Source organism: Hetaerina americana, unplaced genomic scaffold, assembly GCF_022747635.1.
Source record: "Hetaerina americana unplaced genomic scaffold, ioHetAmer1.1.p SCAF_38, whole genome shotgun sequence".
NCBI lineage: Eukaryota > Metazoa > Arthropoda > Insecta > Odonata > Calopterygidae > Hetaerina > Hetaerina americana.
The window spans coordinates 4,532,281-4,555,562 of record NW_027286963.1 but is presented as its reverse complement, the minus strand read 5'-3'; the positions used below and the strand labels follow the sequence as shown (position 1 = coordinate 4,555,562).

At 36.0% G+C, this 23,282-nt stretch overlaps 1 protein-coding gene across 1 annotated transcript in view; it reads right to left on the bottom strand.

The window, feature by feature from the left end:
• Positions 1-22,419, bottom strand: part of LOC139691558 (DNA-dependent protein kinase catalytic subunit-like) — a 55,585-nt gene extending 33,166 nt beyond the window's left edge. The window contains exons 1-15 of the mRNA XM_071589432.1: positions 21,850-22,419; positions 21,572-21,709; positions 19,365-19,565; positions 19,137-19,279; positions 18,664-18,819; positions 18,078-18,164; positions 16,378-16,554; positions 16,117-16,266; positions 14,695-14,868; positions 12,702-13,044; positions 12,371-12,554; positions 11,380-11,496; positions 7,054-7,289; positions 5,053-5,284; positions 2,005-2,146 (exon numbers count right to left, since the gene is read on the bottom strand). Of these exons, the coding sequence (XP_071445533.1) occupies positions 2,005-2,146; positions 5,053-5,284; positions 7,054-7,289; positions 11,380-11,496; positions 12,371-12,554; positions 12,702-13,044; positions 14,695-14,868; positions 16,117-16,266; positions 16,378-16,554; positions 18,078-18,164; positions 18,664-18,819; positions 19,137-19,279; positions 19,365-19,565; positions 21,572-21,709; positions 21,850-22,419 (3,050 nt within the window). The remainder of the gene's footprint in view (positions 1-2,004; positions 2,147-5,052; positions 5,285-7,053; positions 7,290-11,379; positions 11,497-12,370; positions 12,555-12,701; positions 13,045-14,694; positions 14,869-16,116; positions 16,267-16,377; positions 16,555-18,077; positions 18,165-18,663; positions 18,820-19,136; positions 19,280-19,364; positions 19,566-21,571; positions 21,710-21,849) is intronic.
• Positions 22,420-23,282: the final 863 nt, after the last annotated feature.

The following is a 23,282-nucleotide window of genomic DNA, read 5'->3' as shown; positions in this document are numbered from 1 at the left end:
AGCGTTGAGAGACATCAACCTGATTGTAAGTGGATTTTCTCAGCTAATAATATTATTATTGGGTAATGTAAAGGTAAAGGTAGGTTTGGGATAGACACAACTACCAAATAAATATTTTGTGATCCTAACAAAAGACAACCCAACATCCTACTCTACAATTCGTCCCGCTTCATCTCCGAGTACTTCATTCCTCTGTTCCTTCATCCTGTCCAACATCCTTATCCTGTTCCAGCCATTTCCTTGATTGCCTGACATTCTCCCCACTATCACAGTCTTCAGCATTCCATCCCTAATCAGAATGCTCTGCATCCATCTTTCCTGCCTCCTTAGAATTTCTCCCAACAATCCCCTCTCCTCGCTCACCATACCTAGCACTTCCTCGTTTGTTTCCCTTTTGGTCCATTTTACCTTCTCCAGACCCACATTTCAAAAGCCTCCAATCTACGTCCATCATCCTGCTTCAGTGATCATGTTTCCATGCCATACATAACTATGCTCCATATCAAAATTTTCACCAGCCTTTTCTTAACATCCTTACTCAATGTCCCTGTCATCAATGCCCTCCTTCTTGTGAAAGCCTCTTTCACAAGGCAAGCCAATAATATATAAAATATATTATAATGCCAGAATTTGGCTTCTGTACTTAGTTACTCATGAAGAGTATAATTCAGTTGTGAAAATATTGGTGTTACTTTGAAATCATTATGCTTTGCTCACGTCATTGCTTTCTATTATTGTAAACCAAGAGACCCTCAACCATAAACGCCTTCTCCTTCATACTTATTAAATGCGGCTCTTTTGAGTTGTGTAGATCCCCAACACCAAGAGCAAGAACCCAAATGCCTGGGATTGAGAGCAATGCCATAGAAAGCATTGTAGGGTCTTTAACATTTTCTCATATGTCACTACAGCATTCTCAATATAAACTATTTTCTAATGTAGCCTCAGGGATGGGCATATAGGGATTATAATCCCTTCCCACCCCTTGAGAGCCTTTAGATGATGCATCATATTTTCAGAGATTTGTCAGAGCCAGATAAAAGTTTATTAAAAATAATGATTTCTCTGTAAGAAGAGTCAACCACATACTTGTATGATTATCCTTACCAAGCAAAACCTAAATTTTTTGGGGATGCAGTACTATGGCCCTCTAAATTGTATTAATCCACCAACAAATCTCCCCCAATTAACTAATTTTTCCACTGCCAAATGACACACATAGGGCAAAATGGAATACAGTATATTAAGCTGAAAAATGGCTTATTTTAAAATATGGTTACACATTTTATTTTTCCAAGTTAGACTTTTCCCTGAATTTCCAATTAAACATGTCATCTTTTTCCAGATTTTTCTCCAGTGTGCTCGGAACCAGTAAAGGTACATTTGTTTGTAGAGTTACCTCATTGCTTTGCATGCTGCAAGTAATACACACACCAAAGCTGATCTGATCATAGGTTCAGCTCTTGAAGGACCCACGATTATGATAAAACACATGCAATCATGGATTGATCACACAACCAAAAAAAACATTGTTCTCATTGAGAATTCCCAATTTTAACACAAAATTCCCAACTTTTCAATAACTTTTTGGCTCTTTTTTTTCCATTTTCGAAGATCATGAGTATTCTCTGATATTATACCCTGTTATAGGACATTTAGTGTTGCAATAGTTGGGACTTCAGTATGCAGTCCCTTGTTCCATTCAAAACAAGTAATGCCCAGGAAAAATGGCCCAAGTGTTTTGAATTAGTCCACAATTACCATGTACTTGCATCCTTTCATTACCATAAATCACATAAAATTGAAAAAACTAAATAATTTTGTATTTTACCAAACTTGCACATTATTTTTTACACAACATTAGGAATATCTTGTTTGAGAGAGACCACTTAACATTTGGGCCTTCCAAACAGAAAATAATTAAATACTCCATCTCTGAACACCCCACTATACTTAACCTGTTTCATAATTAGTTAAGTACTCACAAAAATAAATTACACTCACATTGCTAGTTGTAGCCAAATCTTCCTGTGATTGTTCACTTCACTTCGATCATAAAGTTTGGTGTGTTGGTTGGGTAGCCATTGATTCAACCTTGCCTCAAGGAAGAGACAGGCTAGAGGTGACAGTCCACAGGGGCCAATAGCTAAAAAAGAGATTAGCTATTGATAACTCAATTTCTTCTAAGAATACAGGGTTCGTCCGGAAAAAAAGTGTACTGAGCTCAGGAAAAAAAATTTATTACACTTTTACATATCTTAAGCTAATATTCCTCAAAATAGGACCCTTGTGAGTCGATACACTTGTTCCAGCGGCGTTCCCATTCCTGGAACGCTCCCGCGAAGGCATCATCGGGAACCTCTCGAAGACTCGTCGTCGACCTCTTCTCTGCCCTCCACGAACATCTTGTGCCACCGAAAGATCATGTTTCTGGACATGGCTGACTCCCTGTAAGCCTGGTTAATCATACCGACAGTTTCGGTAGACGATTTCCCAAGCTTTACCGCAAATTTGATGGAATCCAAAAACTTCGGCATCGCGTTCCGTGACGTGGGTCGAGCGTGGAGGTTCGCGTTAACAGAGCTCCTCACTACACCACAGCTCAGAGCCGACTGCATTTTTCAGCGTCGCTTGCCAACATACCCCCCTCCAATCGCAGCCCGTCAGAGCGGTGCTGGGCGCGCCTGGAGCGCCCAGCCCAGGAGTCAGTACACTTATTTTCCGGACGAACCCTGTATACATGATTTGCTTAGCGAGGGTCAAGGACCAACTATATCATGACTTCAATTGTTTAACTCAGATCTACATAATACTTAACTTCTGTAGTTTCACTGCAAGAAGTAATTACATAGATTTGCAGACAATTGGGTACCAGTTTTATATTATTTAGAGTTACCAATTTGGCAGTTTGGATACCAGTTTGGTTTACCAGAGGATAAGTTTATACTGCAGACTTTTAAGATAGGGGAGTAAAGAAGAATGGAGAAAATTAATTGGAAGGAAAGGAAAACTAAGAATAACATTCTAGGCATGTTGATGAAATATAAATGGCTTTTGGGAAAAAATTCAAAGATGTCAGAACTAGTGGATACAGGAGATACTGAGATCTATGGGACACTAAAGATTTTGATAGAGTGGAAAATGCTGGGAAAGAAAGGAAGAAGGAGAAAACGAATAGGTATTTACAGGATGTAAGATGGAATTAAGGGAGGTAGAAAATATGTTAAGCTAAAAAAATTAGTTATTGAAATATCTAGTACAAGATTAAGGATATCTGGTGTTATGTGAGTCAGGGATTAGGAGTGCAATAGTGTGCATCGCCAAGATCCATCAAAAACCTACCCAAGGCCAGCACACTATTTCTAATAAATATATGGTGAGTTTAAAGAGTGATACTTCTGAACAAGTGAATAATTTTGTACAGCTAGTCAGAATGTTTTTAAGAGATAGAAAGACAAAGAGATTACAAGGTTTATGAAAGATAACAGAAAGGTTGCTAGTGGTAAGCGGAATAAAAGAAAAAAATGAATGATCATCCATGGTAGAAAAACAGAAGAGAATAAAACTGTCATTCTCCCTAAAATACAGTCATCATCATCATCAGTATTTCAATCCTACGACTGATTCTCCACAGCCGTCCATTCTTCTCTATTCAGTATTAATACTCTCACTCCCGTTCCATTAGCTTCTCTGTTTCATATCTTTCTTTCTTAATTTTACCTACATATTTGCCTCTGGGTCTTCTGCACAGGATCTTCCCTTATGTTGTTTTTAACTAATCCATTGTGCCTCGAGGTGGATGTCCAATCCATCAAGTTCTTCCTTGCCATAGAGTTCTTCCATATTGTCCTTTCCTCTTCTGCTCCTTAATATACTTCATCATTCCTTACTTTGTCTGTACATTTAATCTGCAGCATTCTCCTCTTCAGCACCATGTTTTAAAGGCTTCTATTCTTTGGGGACCCACTTCTATAATGTTTCATGTCTCTTATCAGTAGATGGCCATGCCCCATGTGACCATTTTGACTAACTATTTCTTTGTCTGCATAGGCTCTCTGAACATAGTAGTTGCCCTCCTAGATTGAGCTGTTCTTCTCTTTATGTCAGCCGATCTCCATCCTTACCAAGTTATCCGGCTACCCAGGTAAATGAAGGATCCCATTATATTTGAATGTAAGGCTACATCGTCGAGGGAAATTAATTTGGTGGTTTTCCATTGCCTTCCTTAATAAAGTAGGGTGGCCAATTCTATAGCCTTCAATCATGTCCACAGCTGTGGCAGTTTATACTGGACTGATCAACCTGATCTGCACCAACAGTGCCTTATGGTGAAACTACTGCCTTTCACCAATTTTAGGTGTAGGATTCTCTTTATTCACAGCCTTATTCTAGAAAATTAAGAAACTCAGTTTTTTCAAAGCTGAAAAATTTTAGTTCCCCTGGGAATCAAAGCAGTCGCCTTAAGTTTTGTTATCAGACTCCTTAACTCTGGACTCTGTCCCTTCTTCAATGAAGTACCGAAGTGGACTTTAGGTCTGCACAGGGATAAGCATAAATGTAAATGAAATGCAGTGGGTATAAGAGATACTAAAGAAGTATTTGTAGTAAAAATAGTAAATACAATGTGAGTATTACTGGGCCGTGGAAGAATAGAATGTGGACAAGTGGCACTGGTAATGCCTGACTATGAAAGAAGGGTATTTATACACTTCACTTGATCATTTTGAGAGAAAATATGAGAGTTAAATCACCAAACAGAGATAACAGGAGAGCAAAAGAAATGGTTTGAAATGAATGACTAAGAAGGGAATGATGTGAAAGACTTTTACAAAGTTATGAAGAGTTTTTTCAACTTGATTCCTACAGATTACCTTGTAATGTATCAAACAATTTAGTAAATTAAAACAATGCTAAGTCCTCTATTGGTGCAAAAATTAGATCTTAAAAACATGATAAAATGAAATAAATTTCAAAGGTAAAAGTTCAATACAGATGATTTCTTCAAGGCATCAAAGTGACCTGAACTATGATACCAAAACTTTGTTGCCTTACCTCTCATGACAGAATCCACATTTAAAGGAAAAGAGCTTATGTTGCTTAGTGCAATTTCTAGAATTGCACTTATCAAGGGGCCCGAAAACTGCTTGGTATTCTTTAGTATTTTCTTGAATGCCTCCCGACCTTGCAATAGCAACAACGTAAAGCAGCCATTAGATTCTTTAACTTTTTTCCAAATCCCACCAAACAGGGATACAAATAGCTGCTGGGCAATTACAGGATCCCTCTGAAAAAAATTAAAGTTTATTCAAAATTATTTTATAGAGTGATTTCAAAATTTGATTCAACATTATTGGAGTAAGGTCTACTACAAGAAATTCTGAATGTTGTGGTATTTTAGTAAGAAAGAAGTTACAATTAAGTAAAAATGTAATCTAAACACAAGGAGGTTATAATTAATAGAGGTGACCTAAGCATTTTCCGGGTGCGGCAAAAAGTCTGCTATATTTGTATGCTTGCTTGACTATAGAAAGGAGAGCCACTTCTTTCCAGATTGCTGGTCTTAAAATGTTGCCAAGATTGTTCCGTGAATCCTTGCTTTGAGTTGTGAATAATGTATATGGTTTACAGTTCATGCCGCACACACACTATACACAATAGTACATAATTATAAGACGTAAATAATAATAATGGGAATTAATTTAAAAGAAGTGAGGTACGGGATTACAGTTTATGAACCAGGAATGACAAATGACTGAGGGGAGAAAGCATTAGAGTTCTGCAAGCAACATTGTTTAATTATTACAAACACTTGGTTGATACACCACAATAAGCATAAGCATCCATGTAAATAGCCCTAAGATTTAGCAAGATATAAGTTGGGCCATATTTTGGTAAGGCACAGGTTTATCAGAGAAACAGTATAATCAATTCAAATAATTTTCCTCGGGAAGCAGATGCATGGCATAATTTTGTACCAATGATATATAACACCAGATTCAGGAAGATAAAACACATGAGATGGATGAAAAATGGAATTTAGAAATATTAACCAGGAAAATTAAGAGATATCAGCAAAATGCAGACAAAATTATTAGTGAGGGAATAGAGATGGGTAAAAATGAAGGAAAACCATACCATATCCAAAAAATGACATAGAATACCCCCACTGAAACTATAGGAAAAGTAAATAGGACAAGGACAAAAACAACATGGATTACAAATCAGATGATTAGAAAGATAGACAAGAGAAGGATGAAAGAATGGAGGAAATTGATGAAGAGAAAGAATCATGTAGGAAAACAGGTGTGGAGGTATGGAAAATTTACAAGGAGGAAGGGTGAAATTTGTGTGCTGCACAGGAAATAGAAAGCACTGTCAGGAAGTAAGAAGGAAAAATCTGCATAAAACAATCTATGATAAGTCAATACAATTATCAATTGAACCAGGATAGATTCAAGAGAAATGGAAAAATATACGTCTGATATCATGATAGGTAGCTCCCAGCATCAATATAACCCTTCACTCATTATTTCATGACTATAAACTAGGCACAACACCCAATGAATTTGGACAGCTGATAATTCTTTTTCACACAAAAAAATCAAACCATAGCGCACACTTTGCAACTGGCAGGCGCGACAATTTTCATGGACATCAACAGGTAAATGACAACTGAATCAAAAGAAAAACCTAAGTGGCTTTGGAAAAAATCAATAGATGGTACTGCATGCGTACCACTTTGACTGACCCACCAATATTTAAAATTAACAAAAAAGCCCTTCCTTTTTGATATGTCTCATAATTAGTTCATGACATTAAAAATAATAAAACAAAAAATTAAAATTTATAAGGAAATTACACAAAATATAACATTTATACAAATAAGTCATGAAAATACCATTGCAACATAGAATGACATGAGGTTATTTTTGCCAAATGAAAATCAAGGACTACGACAAACTATCATACCATCCATAACCAGCAGACAAGCAACACAAATAAAAACTTTATATTTACGATATGTGACTTTTTTTAAAGTAAATATTCAATTACCTGGGCAACAGTACGAAGGGGCTTGAGTATGTCATAGCAATATATCTGTATATCCGGAAAGGCACCAATCCGAAATTTACGATGCAGAGTTACTTCAGAGTCTAACTTTCTGATCTTTTCTTCCGCCATCTCCATTCGCTGAGTTGATTTTGCATTTTCAACTCCTGCATAATATGACTTACTCAGTGGTTTGTTCAAATGCCTCTTCCTCTTTGGTAACTGTGGTATTTTGAATTCTGTAAAAATTTAAAAGGTCAATGAAAAGAGTTAAAATCTTTGATCATGGGGTAAGTGATAACCATATTTAAGTTCTCAGTAACAACATATTTTATATCCGTACATTTAAAGACAAATCCCACCTCAAAATCACAATTCATTATGGCACCATGTCAGAGTATATTCATTCAATCATGTAACTTTAAAAGCATGTCAAATACCCTTTTTTACAAGAAGAATCTGTTATAATTGAACATTTTATCATATTTACACTTCATTAGAGAAACTTGGTTAAAAATATGCTATATTGGAGATATCCATATTAAAAGGACTTGGTACTTTTATACAGATTTTTATTATAAGGTACAACGCGTTTCACCGAATTGCGGCATCATCAGGTACAAATATACTTAACAACAGTGCGAGAATATATACGCTCAGGACAGAGTGGGGGTGGGGAGGGGAAGGACGGCCTGAGAGGGGAGAGGGCAATTGGGTGCGTTGAGGGGTTGGTTTGACCAATTCCAGGCAAGTTTCTCTGAAAGGAGTGGGGAGGGGAACAATTGCTCGTTACAAAGTATCAAGTTGGGGTTTGCTAGGTGCCTCCGTATTTCCATTTGCTCGAGAGCATCCATTTTGACATTAAGAATTTATTTACTTGTGTGGTCATATCTGAAGCCTTGCTTAGGGTGAAAGAACTCCTCGATGATTATACCATTGCCCAAAATATGTTCCACGAATTGATCTCCCTCATCAAAATGACAGTTAACCAAAACTATTTTAGTTTCAACCACTTTTTTTCAGTCAAACAGATGGGCTAGCAATGGGTTCCCCCCTTTCCCCCTTCCTAGCCGAACTCTTCCTCAATTCATCAGAAGAAAATCTTTTCAATACTGACAATCAGCATGTAAAAACGTGGATTATTGGTTCCATAATGTTGACGACATCCTATGTCTTTAGACAGGAACCAACCGCCAATTATACACCTTCCTCAATTACATAAACACCCTCCATCCAAATATTTCCTTCTCAATGGAAAAAGATGTCAACGGCACAATCAACTTCCTCGACTTGTCAATTACCTTAAGGGAAAAAAGACATGAGTTTGCAATTTACAGGGAATCCACTTATACAGACCACATAATTCCTATTGATTTCGCCCACCATTTTTCTCACAAACATACGGCCCTCCACTCGATGATCCACCACCTCCTACACATCCCCCTTTGCCCAAAAAACTTCAACATTGAACTCGTGACAATCACGAATATAGCAACCAACAATGGCTACAACCCTAAACTAGTAGATAAATTACTTCGGAAAAAAGAAAAATTAATGGCCATAATTAGTATTTCCTCTGCACAGTCCGCAGTATCTAAAGAATTTAGGTGGTACTCGATCCCATTTCTGGGAGATATATCATATAGGATTTCCAACTGCTTACCCATCTCACTCAAAGCAGCCTTTTACACACCAATAACCCTCTCAAAACTTCTAGTCAATGGTAAAAACACACAGGATAGCCTTCTTAAATCAGGTATTTATAAACTGAAATGCGACATTTGCAACATTATTTATGTTGGTCAGACATGGAGGAATGTCAAGCTACGAGCCAAGGAACATGCAAGGTGTCACAAAAATAAGAATACTAACTCTCTCCTTGCTAAGCACCTACTAGAATTTGACCTAAGCAGTGACTTCGTCCCAGAAATATTACACATTTTCCCAAAAGGATTAAAGATGAGCGCTCTCGAGCAAATAGAGATAAGGAGGCATCTAGCCAACCCCAACTTGACACTATGTAACAAGCAATTGTTCTCATCCCCCTCCCAACTCCTTTCTGATAAACTAGCCTGGAATTGGTCAAACCAACCCCTTAACACACCTGATCGCCCCCTCCCCTCTCAGGCCCTCCTTTCCCTCCCCGCCCCCACTCTGTCCTGAGCATATATATTCTCGCACTGATGTTAAGTATGTAGTGGGGTTTCTCGGAAACCCACTACCGGGATCTGCATGGACACAGTCATCCTTGAGGATGACTGCATCCCTGCAGATAAGATGAGGCCCACCGCCAAATCCTCCCCTTTGGTCACTAGTCATCCCTTAGAAGGAGCAATGACCGCGCTGTCGCCTGCGCGCGTCAGCAGCGACCTTCGACCCTCCACGACCCCTTATAAGGCAAGGTGATCGCGGAACAGTGGCATTCCCCCCCTGACCGCCTCTGAGCTGCGGGTCGTCATCCGACCTCCTCCGAGTGACCTCCTGTCCTTCCCAGCTCTCAGCGCGGGTCGTCATCCGACCTCCTCCGAGCGTCCTCCTGTCCTTCCCAGCTCTCAGCGCGGGTCGTCATCCGACCTCCTCCGAGCGTTTCCTCTGAACAGCGGGTCGCATTCCCGACCATCCTTACACTCCCTTGCCTATCCTGGAGACGCCTCCCGGATACTCCCTCGCATACCCCGCCTTATCCTGCTCTCCTTCCGCCATCCCCTTGCCTGTCCCCGGAGCCTGCCGTCGGCCCGAGCGCCCTCGAGTATCCACCGCCGCTCCGCCGCCGCACGCAGACTCCTACGACATCGCCATTCCCGTTGACGGGGTTTCGAACCAAGGATCAAAGGCTGTCCCGACCCTCTTGGAGCCGCCGTAAGTGACTGTTCGCCCCTACTCCCCGGTGCCTGACCTCCCTTGCGTAAGTTAAGAAGGGCTCAATAAAGATGTATACCAAACCATCTCTCTATTATTTAACTCGGTCCTAGATACGCTCCCACCAATGATGCCGCGTCTAGCAACCACACGACAAGTATATTTGTACCTGATGATGCCGCAATTCGGTGAAACATGTTGTACCTTGTAATAAAAATCTGTATTTTAGTACCAAGTCCTTCTAATATGAATATGAAATACTTCCACGAAGTGAAGCCTGAAACAGTAGAGTATATATTGGAGATCACTACAATTTTACCATACATAGGTTTTGTATAGACTTGGCCTTCTTTTCCAGTTACAATGCCAAATATAACACTCATGTAGCAATTAGAGTTAAGTGAAGCTTCATTACAATTGATTTTGAAGCAAATCAGTAAATACAGCAAATCAAATCATTCTTTAATAGATTCATTAACTGAAGTTAGGGTGATGAAGTGCAAGTCAACTTTCTTTTAAGCCAAATGCATACACCAGAAAAAAATAGGAATTGTTTTTGCATCTAATATCATGCACAGAAGATAGTGACACATGATTAAGAAAGTTTCTGAGAAGATTAGTGATTATTAAGACCAACCCAGAACATTTTAAGCTCAAATTATCAAATGATTAATGATAATTTAAAACTCTGCACATAATTGATAGAAAACATTTTCTTCGCTATTTTTTCAAAAACATTCAGATAACAACATAATTGCACAGAAAAAAGCCACCGACCAATTTTCTGTCACTGAAGTAAACTTCCATTATATGTCCCTTATAACTCTAACTAAATAAATCAAATATAGGGCTGTGTGATTTGGGATACCTACTTACGATATATACAGACAACATGAACATACTGCAGGATTGTTTGCTTACAGACAGAAGGTTTCAAGTGATTTAACAATGAACTCAGAAATTTTTCCACAGAGTTTATTAGTAATTATAGCCATTAATTATAGACTACAATGAAATGGAAACATAGGGCAAGTTCAATCTTACATTAACAAAGAAAAAAACATGCCTGCATTAATTATTAACTGCAGATCATCATGTGTGTATTGTTGGAAAGATTTGTTTTGTGAATCGAGGGACACCATGATGGTGTACTGTGTTACCAACTATAGTATTGAAATGAATTGTGGGAATCACAAATTGTACAATTCCTGCAGTGGCAGGTGATTAAACAGAAAAATTTGACTGACTTTATATGCTAATATTTTTAACTCAGTATCAATTAATATTCAATTCATTTGGAAAACCTCCTGGTTCCCACACCCCTAGCAACAATACACTACAACTAATCTTAGAAACATAGCATTGAAGATGAATAAATTATGCAATCCTACTTTGTATGATGATAATATTATTTTAAGTAGAGATAGTCATTAAAGTATGACATTAGTTGCTACATTAAAAAATATTTACCTTGCCCTTTTGTGATACTATAGCTTCCCAAAGAGGTTGACCCACCATCCATGGAGCCCACATTGCTTCCAGTGCCAATAGAGAGCAGAAAAGCATTATCTGAAGATAACGAAGTTCCTAAAAAGAAATTGATTCATGAATAATTAACTTCATCAGTATAAAAATATTTCTACTTATTCCACGAGATGGGAGAATGCAGTTGTTTCATTTAAGTAAACCATTTGGCAATAGAAAATTATAATTGTTGATGTTATTGTCGCCATCAATTAATCCCCATTAAAAGTAACAAAAAACATTTGTTCATCATAACAAAACTGATGAGGAAACCAACCAATCAACATCTAGAAATCCATGTATTGGTCAAAATGACCTGTGTCATGGTGAAATCACAGCTTATAGTCTAGATGTCAAATTAACATTACTTAGAGTATGAAATCCAACTACAAGATCTTTGTTAAGGTAAACGATTTTATTCAAGATAAATCCCTCACATACCAAAAGAGTATGCAACTGATAATTGCTTCAGCATGTCTTATAACGTTCTTTAAATAAGTAAAACTGTCTCACTTATCATTATTTATTAAAATTCTGATGACTAAATTTGGGTTTACACGAACATTATATTATTTTTTTCAACCAAAATTCCAGACTTTCACCAAATTTGCAAGCGAATTTGACTTAGCAATATAAGAAAAAATTCAAGTTTTAAGTTTCTAACCATAGGACATTTATGAACCTTCAAACTTGGATTCCAACTCATTAAACACCATGAGCTCATCTAAAGCAATACTTTATATTGCGAACAGCCGCAAGTTATTTTATAAAGTCCAACCATGATTTGTTTGCAATCAATCCAGCAAATAAGGTCTGATTCCTTCAATTAATCAGGGTGTACTATTAATTGTTTTTGTGTTGTGTCTCTTCATCTAATCTGAGGACCCTCTGTTCACTCAATACAAAGGGCTATTTTTTTTTGCTTATTATTTATTACCTGGGGTTGATGAAAATGCCATACTTCTTTGACTGGCTTTTATGATTGAAGACATGGCAGATGAATACTGAGCTTGTGATTGTGAAGTGATATCCATCCGTGCCAATGATCTAGCCAAACTCTGAGTAAACATAGGAGTCATGTCTAAATCCAGAGTTCTATGAGAAGTTCTGGGTTGATAATCCTGTCAGCAGAAAAAAAACTCATAACATTTTTTAAAAGCATTAAAATAAATTAGTATTTTTTATACATTAAATTTTAAAGTACTTAACACATATTGATTCAACATGATGCCATTGAACATCAAATGCATCTTAAGCCAGTCACTTACTTCAAAAACACACTTAGCCAAGGGCTGATCAAAAAGTAACCATTGGTAGTCTGGGGTAGATGCAGAGGGAGACAGAAGCAGGTTCAACGCATATCCAAGGAATGATGACTCTGTAGCAGGGCTATACAATTTGTCGACAATTGTAACAAAGCGTTCTGGTGTGGGATCGTTCAGTTTCAAACCTGGTTTTCCCTCAAAGAAAGTGCTCACAATTGATTGAATTGATTTGTCTTCATCTATCAAGCCATACAGGAGTGTCTTTACACATTGATCAGTCCAAGATTGGTTAGTCACCTCATGCTCATCATAAGACACAACAGGGGTTTGCTCCCAATCTGCAAGACTGGCAAATAATAATTTTTGTGTTATTAACAAAATAAATAACAAAAAATATTGATGACACGTGACACCTCATGTCAATTTACAAGATACTTAAAAGTTCAACTTGAGTATAATATGCTTGGCATCAAGCTGAAAAAGAACACACCGATTGCATGGGATTTAAAGGTTTGGGACTTTAATTTCAAGGTATTTCTAAGCTTGATGAAGGCTCAAAAAATCCCACATAACTGGGATTTGCACACTGTATAGATGTCTTACACATTTCCCCAATAGAAATCACTTATAAAAGAAAAAAAGGATTAGGACTGCTGCTGTTGTTTAGAGAAGATGATTTGTTAGTCAAGAGTTAAATAGGAATGTTCTCGTAAAAGCAGCAGGATTGGTTTTTTTCTTTTTACACATGTCATGCACTGACTGTCTCCAGTAGAAAGAGATACAAAACTACCATTATTATTCACCTAGGTGATCTCATCTTTAATCATGTGAAGAAAAATTATAAGGACTAAGTAATGGGCTAACCCCATCCAATTTTATATCATGAAATAATTAACATTGAGGATTATGCTTTTCCTGTTTAAGTTAAGTTTCCCATTTAGGGACAAGCATTTAGCATGGGAAATAAGGAGTTTAGTTACTCTAGTGCATATTTAAGGGCAGTGTACAATTCGTAAAAACTGGGATATTTATGACCGGAACCATCAGAATATTACATGAGAATTAGTTCTATCCATACCTAAACTCACTAAGACTCTTTAATTTCCTTTTTCCCACTTTGTTTATTATTTCTAGATATTTTTAACTTTCTATAACTGCATTGGTATATAGTATCCTAAATATTTTAGAACTAAATTTTTTGACTCGTAAATATACAAAAATGGACATGGTAAAGAGGCCATCAAATGCATAGCCTAAAAGCTTACACAATCAACATGATCAGAAAGCTTCTACTAACTCAACTATCACCAACCAAAATAACAAGCATTAGTAATAATTTTGACAAAAAGGAAGCAGGTACATAAATATGAATATTCAGAATAATTCATAACTTATCATAAGAGATATTCCAGTTCCACTCTAGTACTTAAGCAGAAGGATTAAAGATTAATGGTAACGGACAGGATGGAAAAAATGCTGGTACATAAAGGAAACTGAAATAGGCATGGTAAAGAAATATGAAAAGAATCAGATCATAGTAAAATAGCATTTTCTATATCAGAAACAAGGTAAATGCATACAGATACTTATGCACACATATAATGGCATATCGAAACTCAGATGATCTAATATCTAAAAAAATACTAGTACAATATAATGATAACTATGTATGAGAGATTAACCATAGTTAAAATATAAAAAATAATCCATACCACATATTAGCAAACATAATAATAACGAATCTAGTGAGAGACAGAAAATAAAATGAAACACAGGGATGTTAAATTGAACAAGTGTGAAGTGGATGGGAAAAAAGAATGAGAATGGAAGCCATATAGGTTGAATGGTCAATAAAGAAGTGTAAACATATGTTGAGATATTTTACAAATTTGGGAAAAGAAGATTAAAAAAGGCTGAAAGCTTAAAAGAAGAAGAGAAAAACTTAGGAATTCAGCTGAATAGATATTCTGAACCATAATTACAAGCACATATTTACCTATATTTGTCAAAAATCCAAATCAGTATTTCATACATGATTTTACGACACTCTGTGCTTGAGTGGCAATGAAAGGATAATATTCTGGGCAAAATTTTAACAAGTTCCTCTTCTCGAAGTTTTGGAAGAATTTTCATGACCATATTAAGAGCTATTTGTTGATTCTCAGGAACACTGCAAGTAAAACATGCAAAAGTTAAAAGACCAAAATCATCATCCGTTACACAATACCAACATCATAGAATGAAAATGAGTACAACAATTTCAGAGTGTAAAAATCATTCGCCTTGACTGGGATACGAACCCAGATCCCTCAATATCCGGTCGAGTGATTTAGCCAGTTAAGCTATCAAGGCATCCTCTTAAACTCTGAAGGCGAATGATTTTTACACTCTGAAATTGTTGCATTGAAATGCACATTAGCGGATGACTCCGTTAAAAGTTACTCTTGCGGCATCTCCCACAGTTTCTTTGAAAATGAGAGTTTCCCTAATATGTGGCGCTGTTGAAAAGTTACTGGAATGTGCCCAAAAAATTAAGGTCAGCCCTATTTACATTTGTCCACTTGGGAGTAATCCCCTTGTAGCATTATACAATGATCCCAAAACTTCTGCAACATTTTGAATGTTTTCAGGAAGTCCTTTTGTTGAAAGTCATCAAAAACTTTCTTCGGTTCATTCTGAATATCCTCTATGGCATCCACATGTATTTATCCTAAAATTCAATTTTGGAAAAGGCAAGGCAGAGTTTACAAGTGACTTATGTAACCCATGATGACCTGGAAGATGAAGGTTGAGTCTTCATTTAAATTTTCTCAAAGATCATGGCACAGGGATCATCTGGCACAGTCCATTAATGATCCCAACCATGCTCAAGACTTCATAGGTGGTTAAGCTATGTTCCTCTAATGATTTTCCAAATAATTAAATCATTTTCAAGGGTCAAACTGGTTGTTGGGTACCAGTATGCTTGCAACCATTCCACCACACTTGAAATAAAGCATTGAATTCCAGAGCTTCATGCAAAACCTTTTGCATACAAATTACCTGTTTTTGCCAACCATTGTGGGGATCACTCGAGGGCCTAAATGCATGATCAGAAATGCATCAGAAAAACTAGCTCAGATAAGTAAGAAAACATCAACACCCTAATACTTTGCTAAGTTGCTGAATAAATGACACAGTCTGGGAACTTTTTGATAGCACCTTATAAATGGGCAGCTTTTTATGGCTGAATTCAAAGTAAAGAATTTTTAATTTCCCAATCGATCTAATTAAAATGCATTGACTATATACTGACCACCATTAACTTAATAAAATGCTTATATATTACTACTAATACTAGAATATGATTGATTACAAGGCAAATAGAAAAATACAGGATGCAAAACAATTTTAAAAATATTTATTGAGGATTACAAACTTTGTTGTCAGCCATTGTTCCAATCCTTTATCATTTAACTCCAAGAATGGTCTTTCAAGTGTTTCAACACGTGAGCAAATTATGTTCAAGGCAATGGTGTGCAATTTCCCAAATAATTTAGGCAAATAACCAAGTATGATCGTGTTGTACCTGAAATGAAATGTTAGATGGGTCTATAGCAGAGTAGTAGCATTGAAAATAAGCATAAGCAAAGCTTGAGGCCATCGTTGAAAACAATTAATAACTTCATTCAATTATTACTCATCAGAAACACAAGAGTAGCTATACTGTATCTCCATCATGCATTTTAAATAGCTGTCCAGTTCCTTGGCTTTTAGCAATCCTTGGAGATGTCTGATAACAGAGAGTCTGAATTCTTTCTCATATTCTTCCAATGATATCCATGCATCTTCTCCAATTTGTTCTGGATCCATTGTCCTAAAAAAAATATAAAAAGAATCATGACAATGTTTGTAGTCCTACATTAAAGGTCAGCCATGTATGCAATGGTCACACACTAACTGTGACAATGATAGCAGCCAATTGCTAATATGAGGTGTTTTCAGGTTCTAAGGATGCCTACTTTTTTTCTGACAAACAATTTGAAAGGGAAAATCTAAAAGCTCGAGAGCAAAGGGAAAACTAAATCTTGATTTCTCGTTGTTTATTTTTTTATAGCTCAAAATGGTCGAAAGATATAGAACTCGTCAGTATTTGACTATTTGCACAGATGCAAAGGACAAAATATAGGATACGGGAAAATAAACTCAGATACAAGGAGATAATAAACAATATTAGACATACTGATTATTGGGGATTCATATTTTAAGTTCTTTACATTCTGATGATTGCATTAACTACATATAGAGAGAGAAAGTATATAACCATCTGGTACTCCAAAGTGACATTTACTTCCTTGCTGACTGGATTATAAAAATAATTTGGGTATTAAGATAAGTATGAGTATGCATATTACTATTTCAAAAAAAAATAACAAACATCAAATTATTCACACTCTATTTGAAAATAGAATCACATGTGATTGTAACTGCAAATGTTTAGACATTTACCTAACTAGGTAACTCAGGTGGAGAGTTTAAGTGGATAGTTTGTTGCAGAGGGTATTTAAAGTGCTTATTTCGATAATGATAAATTTTTACAAACCATCTCACCACTCTGAAATTGTATTGCATTGCACATTTAGTGGATGACTCCATCAAAAGTTACTATTGCGGCATCTCCAACAGTTTCTTGGAAAGGTAAGGTTCTTTCAAAGGTAAAACACCCCTAGTTTCAAGTTAACCTTGTGGACTTTGGCACATCGCACATGACTACGAATGCCTGTGAAATTGTATGTACGGTATTTCGTCACAACATCTTGTTCCTTTAAAACCCCCCTTTATCTCAGAGTGTAAGAGGATGCCTTGGTAACTTAACTGGCTAAAGCACTCAGCAGGATATTGAGGGATCTGGGTTTGTCTCCTGGTCAGGGTGAATGATTTTTACAATCTGAAATTGCAAAATTGCAATGTAAATTTAGCGGATTACTCCGTTAAAAGTTACTGTAGCTGGATCTACCGCAATTTCTTGGAATTTGCTATTGTTTCAAGGTTGATTGTGTTGCGAGGGATTTATGTGCCACCTGATACTGTCTATCTGCACATTTATTTTCAATCATAATAATTATAATAATAACAGCTTACAGCGATATAACCAATTATTTTGCTGTCATTTCAATTTTTATACTAATTTGTCCGTAGCAAAAGTCTTATTGTATTCACAATTACTGTAATTTTGATCAAATGGCCCCAGCTGTTTAGACAATAGAAATATTTAGTTTCTTTGCAAAGACATGTGAAATGTAGGCGTTGGCTTCCATACAAGGAATATTAAGTGCAAAACAACAAGAGCATAGTTTGTATGAAACATGTGTAACTTTTGAATATAAGACAATAATTCACCTTAGAGTTTGCCCGACTACCCGAGCTGACTGTAACTGAAGTGCATTTTTACGGTCTTGTAGAATAATTAGTAGGCACCTAAGAAACCTGTAAAATATGAAAACAATATGAAATGTATGAGGCATAATCATTCAGTTACTCTATTACCTTATGCAAGGGCACCCAGTGGAAAGTAATAATTTGTAATTTTACATAGTTTTTGCTCTTAAAAATAATGGAAGGATTGAAGTAAAATTCTACAGGGTCAATAAAAAATGGCTCATGTATTTATGAATTTTTTTGTTACAGCACTACCACACAGAATTAATAAATACATACCTTAATAATTCCAAAAATAATAATTTACACTTGAAGTCCAATTGAGTTATTAGACTAAGCTTAAGGACTATCAAAGAGCTTTGGGATTGATAGTCACGAACATGTCAAAAACTGCAGTAATGAGATCTCAAGAGAAAAATACACAAAATCAATTGGAGAGAGATGCAATAGAATAACACAGAATGAGAAAGGATACATATTAAATTGTATTTATGAGTGATACACATTCCAAGGAATACACTCTACAACTTCTTTTAATAAAACTAACCTCTCCTTTGTTTCTGGCCTCCAAGGAAGTTTAGAATTTTCAAGGAAGAGACTTGAAAGAAATAAGCCAAGTTTTTGACAGTCTCGATCCATACACTTTTCCATTACTTCATCATAAGGAATTTCAATTAAATCCTTCCATGCATTATACATTGACCTGAAATAAATTCATTACATCACAAGAAAAACTTCAGCAATTCATCACTAAATAAACACAAGGAAAACAATTCAATTTTTGGAAAGCTTGGAAAGTTCATAATGAAACTAGTGCTAAGAAACCATGGTCATTACCACTGCAATGCAATCCTACACACTACATAACAATATGCTGGCAATGATATAATTTGAGTGATTTGGATTAGAAGTATACTACTATGTTACCGACAAGCTGGCATCATATTGAAATGAAACAAGCAACATTGTAAAGTTAATTATAATTAAAATATAAATTAACAGAATATAAAAAATCATTACCTGATTGTATACTTATAGCTTTTAAATATATAATCCTTGGATTCTTCAGCCTTTAAAGCTAAAAAGTTGAAAATACCAGTAACATGGGAGCAAGGTAAATTGATGCCTGGATTTTTTTCATGCCATTTCAATAACATCTGAATCTGGAAGTGTTTAAGGGGTGATGTGGAATTCTCTAACATCAAAATAAGTAAAAAAGAAATATTCATCTCACTCAATGCTACTTACCACATCTATTACCAAGTAATTGATATGATTTCCAAGACCACCATGTGCAACAAGGTTCATTATCGGTGCCATTAATGTGCTAGCATATGGAGCCAATTCCTCTTCACAATTTAAAATAAGTCTCACAAGGAATATTTTTACATTTATATGCCTATCTCTGTACTCTAATGCTTCTTTCAGAGAGTTAATCCAATCAAAATCCTGAAATTAAACGTTAAATTAAAAATATTTCTCGGACAAATTAATGACAAACAATAATTATTAAATTGATAATACAGTAACTATTGCATTATGGAGCATAGAAAAAGTATAAAATGCAAATTTCAGGAAAAGGAGAATTTCTATTTTAATGCTTAATTACTGAAGTCATTGTCTACAATATTATCATCATCATGAATAAGAGCAACACGAATTTCTTCAAAACAATGATTTACGTAAAATGATCCCTTCCTAAAGCAGTTATACCAAGCACATAATAGGCAGTGTAAAGCATCCAGTACATTCAATTTAATGCCTTCACATTCCTACCATAATCATGCAGAGATATGAATTTCTGTATGATCTTTTTCCAACAATGCATCTTAAATGAGTGAAATATACAGGGTGAAACACTGTAACTTCCTTTTTTGAAATGGGCACCGATCAGGCTGTAGAGGTCATAGCTAGGAAAGAGTGGTCTCATTCAACTGCCTGGGTTTCTTAAGTTTTTCCCCACCTTGGTCAGTCGCCATCATGGGTAAGAAGCAGCTTGCATTTGGCATTGAGGTCTACTTTTCGAACATATGTTCTGTGATTGCAACCCAGCAGGCCTTCCGAAATCGTTTCAATGTAGCCCCAATAGGCCCAGTCCCGGCCTGGAACTCATTTATTACATGGGTCACTGCAGTCAGACACCTTCCACTGAGTAGTAGTCCTAACATCAACTCCTCTACTTTCACCACACACAGTCTTGGATTCAAGATTGTGCCTTTGTTCAAACCTGCTCAACACACCATTGGACACAGTGAAATCTTTGATTCCTAATCTTGTGGGAATGTGCAATACTTTTCCTCGTATGATAATGCCATTCACGGTGATGTGAAGATCTAGCACTTAAAAATCACTCTCAGTAATCCTTCTAATTATACAGATTCTTGGAATTCATGGCATTTTCTCATTTTAGACACATGCCCGCACTGGTTTGCATACTTCAGAATCAAATCCCGATTTTTCACTAATATATTCAGTGTGGAGGCCTGCAATCTTATATGTATCATCAGATCAATACAGATTCCATCATGAGAATCAACTTTCAAAAAAATTTTTATTTTACCCTCGACTGAAAATATTTTTTTATGACCTCGTCTTTCCATTGCCAAGTGCATACAATTTACATTCCTGAGTAATTGAGGATAACTGAACAAATGAGAATCTGAGCTTCCTTGCTGTTCAACTACTGCAAACAGTTTTCTAACTTCAACATTGTTTTAAGAAATTAAAATTATTTTTGATCCAATCTGATTTTGATTTGAAAAAGAAAGTTTAAATACCTTTTAATACTATGGTCACCGTTATATCTGTTATGTTTAGGCAGTACAAATGCTCCCAGTTGTCAGTTACCAGTTCTTGCATTTTTCACGCCTCATCATGTTTCAGTCAAAGTCATTTTCATGCCTCATATTTTCAATTCATAAGCGAAATTCATAGTCTGCCTCAGATATTATTACAATACATCAGTTATGTAACTGGAAACATATGGGCCTCAGGATTTTTAATAAACTTCCTAAAGAACTGAAAGCACAACATAAGCTGCCTATATTTAAGCTCAACCTTCAGAAATATTTACTCTGTAAAATGTTTTATTCTATTAATGAACTTCTTGTCCCATGAGTTTCTTTGTATTTAAACATGTACTTAGTATTTATCATTTCTTTATATAACATTGACGTGTCCTATATCTGTGCTTGTTTTTTACAATTGTACAAATCTGCTGGGCAAATAAAATTACTTACTTACTTACTTACTTAACTCATTGTCAAGAAGTTCAAATTTCCATCACTAGTGGCACTCATTCTACCCCACCATACTCAAATTCTTTCATAAGATGAGATTCTTTGCAGGGTATTGCATAGAGCAGATATACATAATTGGAAATTATGCCAATGAATTGATTTTTAATATCTTAAAAGGCAGATTTTCATAAAGATGAATGTAAAATTCAAACTCACTTCTGGGCTATCACCATGAGGAAAAATATCTGCATTGACCATATGCTGAATAAGACTGGTTACAGCAATCATACACTCATGCTCATTGGCAGGATCTTTTTCATGCATAACAAATGCTGGGTTGGATGTGTTCCCATCCTTAAAAAAAGACAAATAATTAAGTGATGCATAAAGCAGTTTCCCTTACTGCGGTTTAAATTAACCGGTGAACTAATGAATGAACTCTTTTTATCATCGAATACAGTCAAAATATTCCTGCCCTCTGAGTTTTTACTTACTTCCATTTCCACATCATGATTATTTAGCTCTCTCATTGTCCGAGAAAGGCTTCGGACAGAGCAGTGCTGGTAATCAAACTTAGTAATGTCTTCGTTAAGCGTGCTGTCTGCAAGGAACTCCTGAGTTGTCAGATGAACTGTGCCCTGCAAACTTGGATCCCACCTCATCTTCTTCCTTGATTTATCCTGATCATGGATTGAGGCATCAATAGCAATCACTTCCGGAGTCTTATCAAAACTCTTTGGGAGGTACATTGTGAATGATGTGTCCACTAAACATTCCCACAGCTTTTTCCCTGCATTAAGATTTTCTTGGAACAAGTACTTATAGTACTTAGTCTCCGTCCTGAGATTTGCAACAATTGCAACTAAAGCATTGTGGGCTGCACACCGACACTTTCTCAAGAGATTGATCTCTTCAGGAGATGAATGGTCAACAGAGTTTCTTGTAATCCAGCACCTTTTCATGAAATGCTTTACCATTTCTATTCCACTAAGTTTTTCCTTGTTACTCATCAAGAAAATTGGACAATTAGGTTCTTCAAGATCCTTGTTGAGGCGAAAGAACATAATTTCCACTAACTGGAAACATATGATCCTAGACACAATCTTTGATAAATCATTTTTTACACTTCCTTTGCAAATTTTATTGATATCCTCGATTCGATTCTTGTAAAAATTTTCTACTGCATTTTTATCACCAATTTTGATGAGTTTGGCAATGAAATGTTGAAATGCTCCAAGACGGGTGCACTCATCACCAATGCCAGTAATTGCTGCCAAATACCCAGCGTCAATGAGCTTCACCTGCTGGTCAGGAGAAGCACTAGGAAAATGAGAAAAATGAGAAAATGAGTAACAACCAATTCAATCAGCAGATACTAATCAAGTCCAACAAAAACTAAACAAAAGTAATAAAGATTGGATGATTTTACTAAAAATGAAGCTCTGCTACATGAAAGATAATATTTGTAGGGAACCATCCAATTTCCTATAGTTAACAAGTAGAAAAAATTTGAACAAAAGAATTTTTGTGGCTTCTTGCGATAAAAAAATATTAAAATGCATAATATGCTAAATCCATAACATTTGTCAGAAGTATTCTGATGGATGTAAGTTTTAAGTGCATTATGGCTCATCTGAAACTTTTGAACAACTTCTCTGAATTAAATATGAAATTTGGTGGAATCCACAATCTAGAAAAACTAATTCATTTCAGTTTAATGAAGAAAAATAATCAGACACGAAAAGTCTCTCTCCAAAAATTCTTCACACAGTTAACTAATATGTACCAGGAAACAATTTGTTATGCATCTCAAAAATAGTGCAAACCAATTTTCACCTGTTCACTTGACTAAAGCGCTAAAAAATAAAAGATATTTTGAAAAAATTGTGCAATGCATGGGTGTTAATGAAATTTGGTAAAATCATTT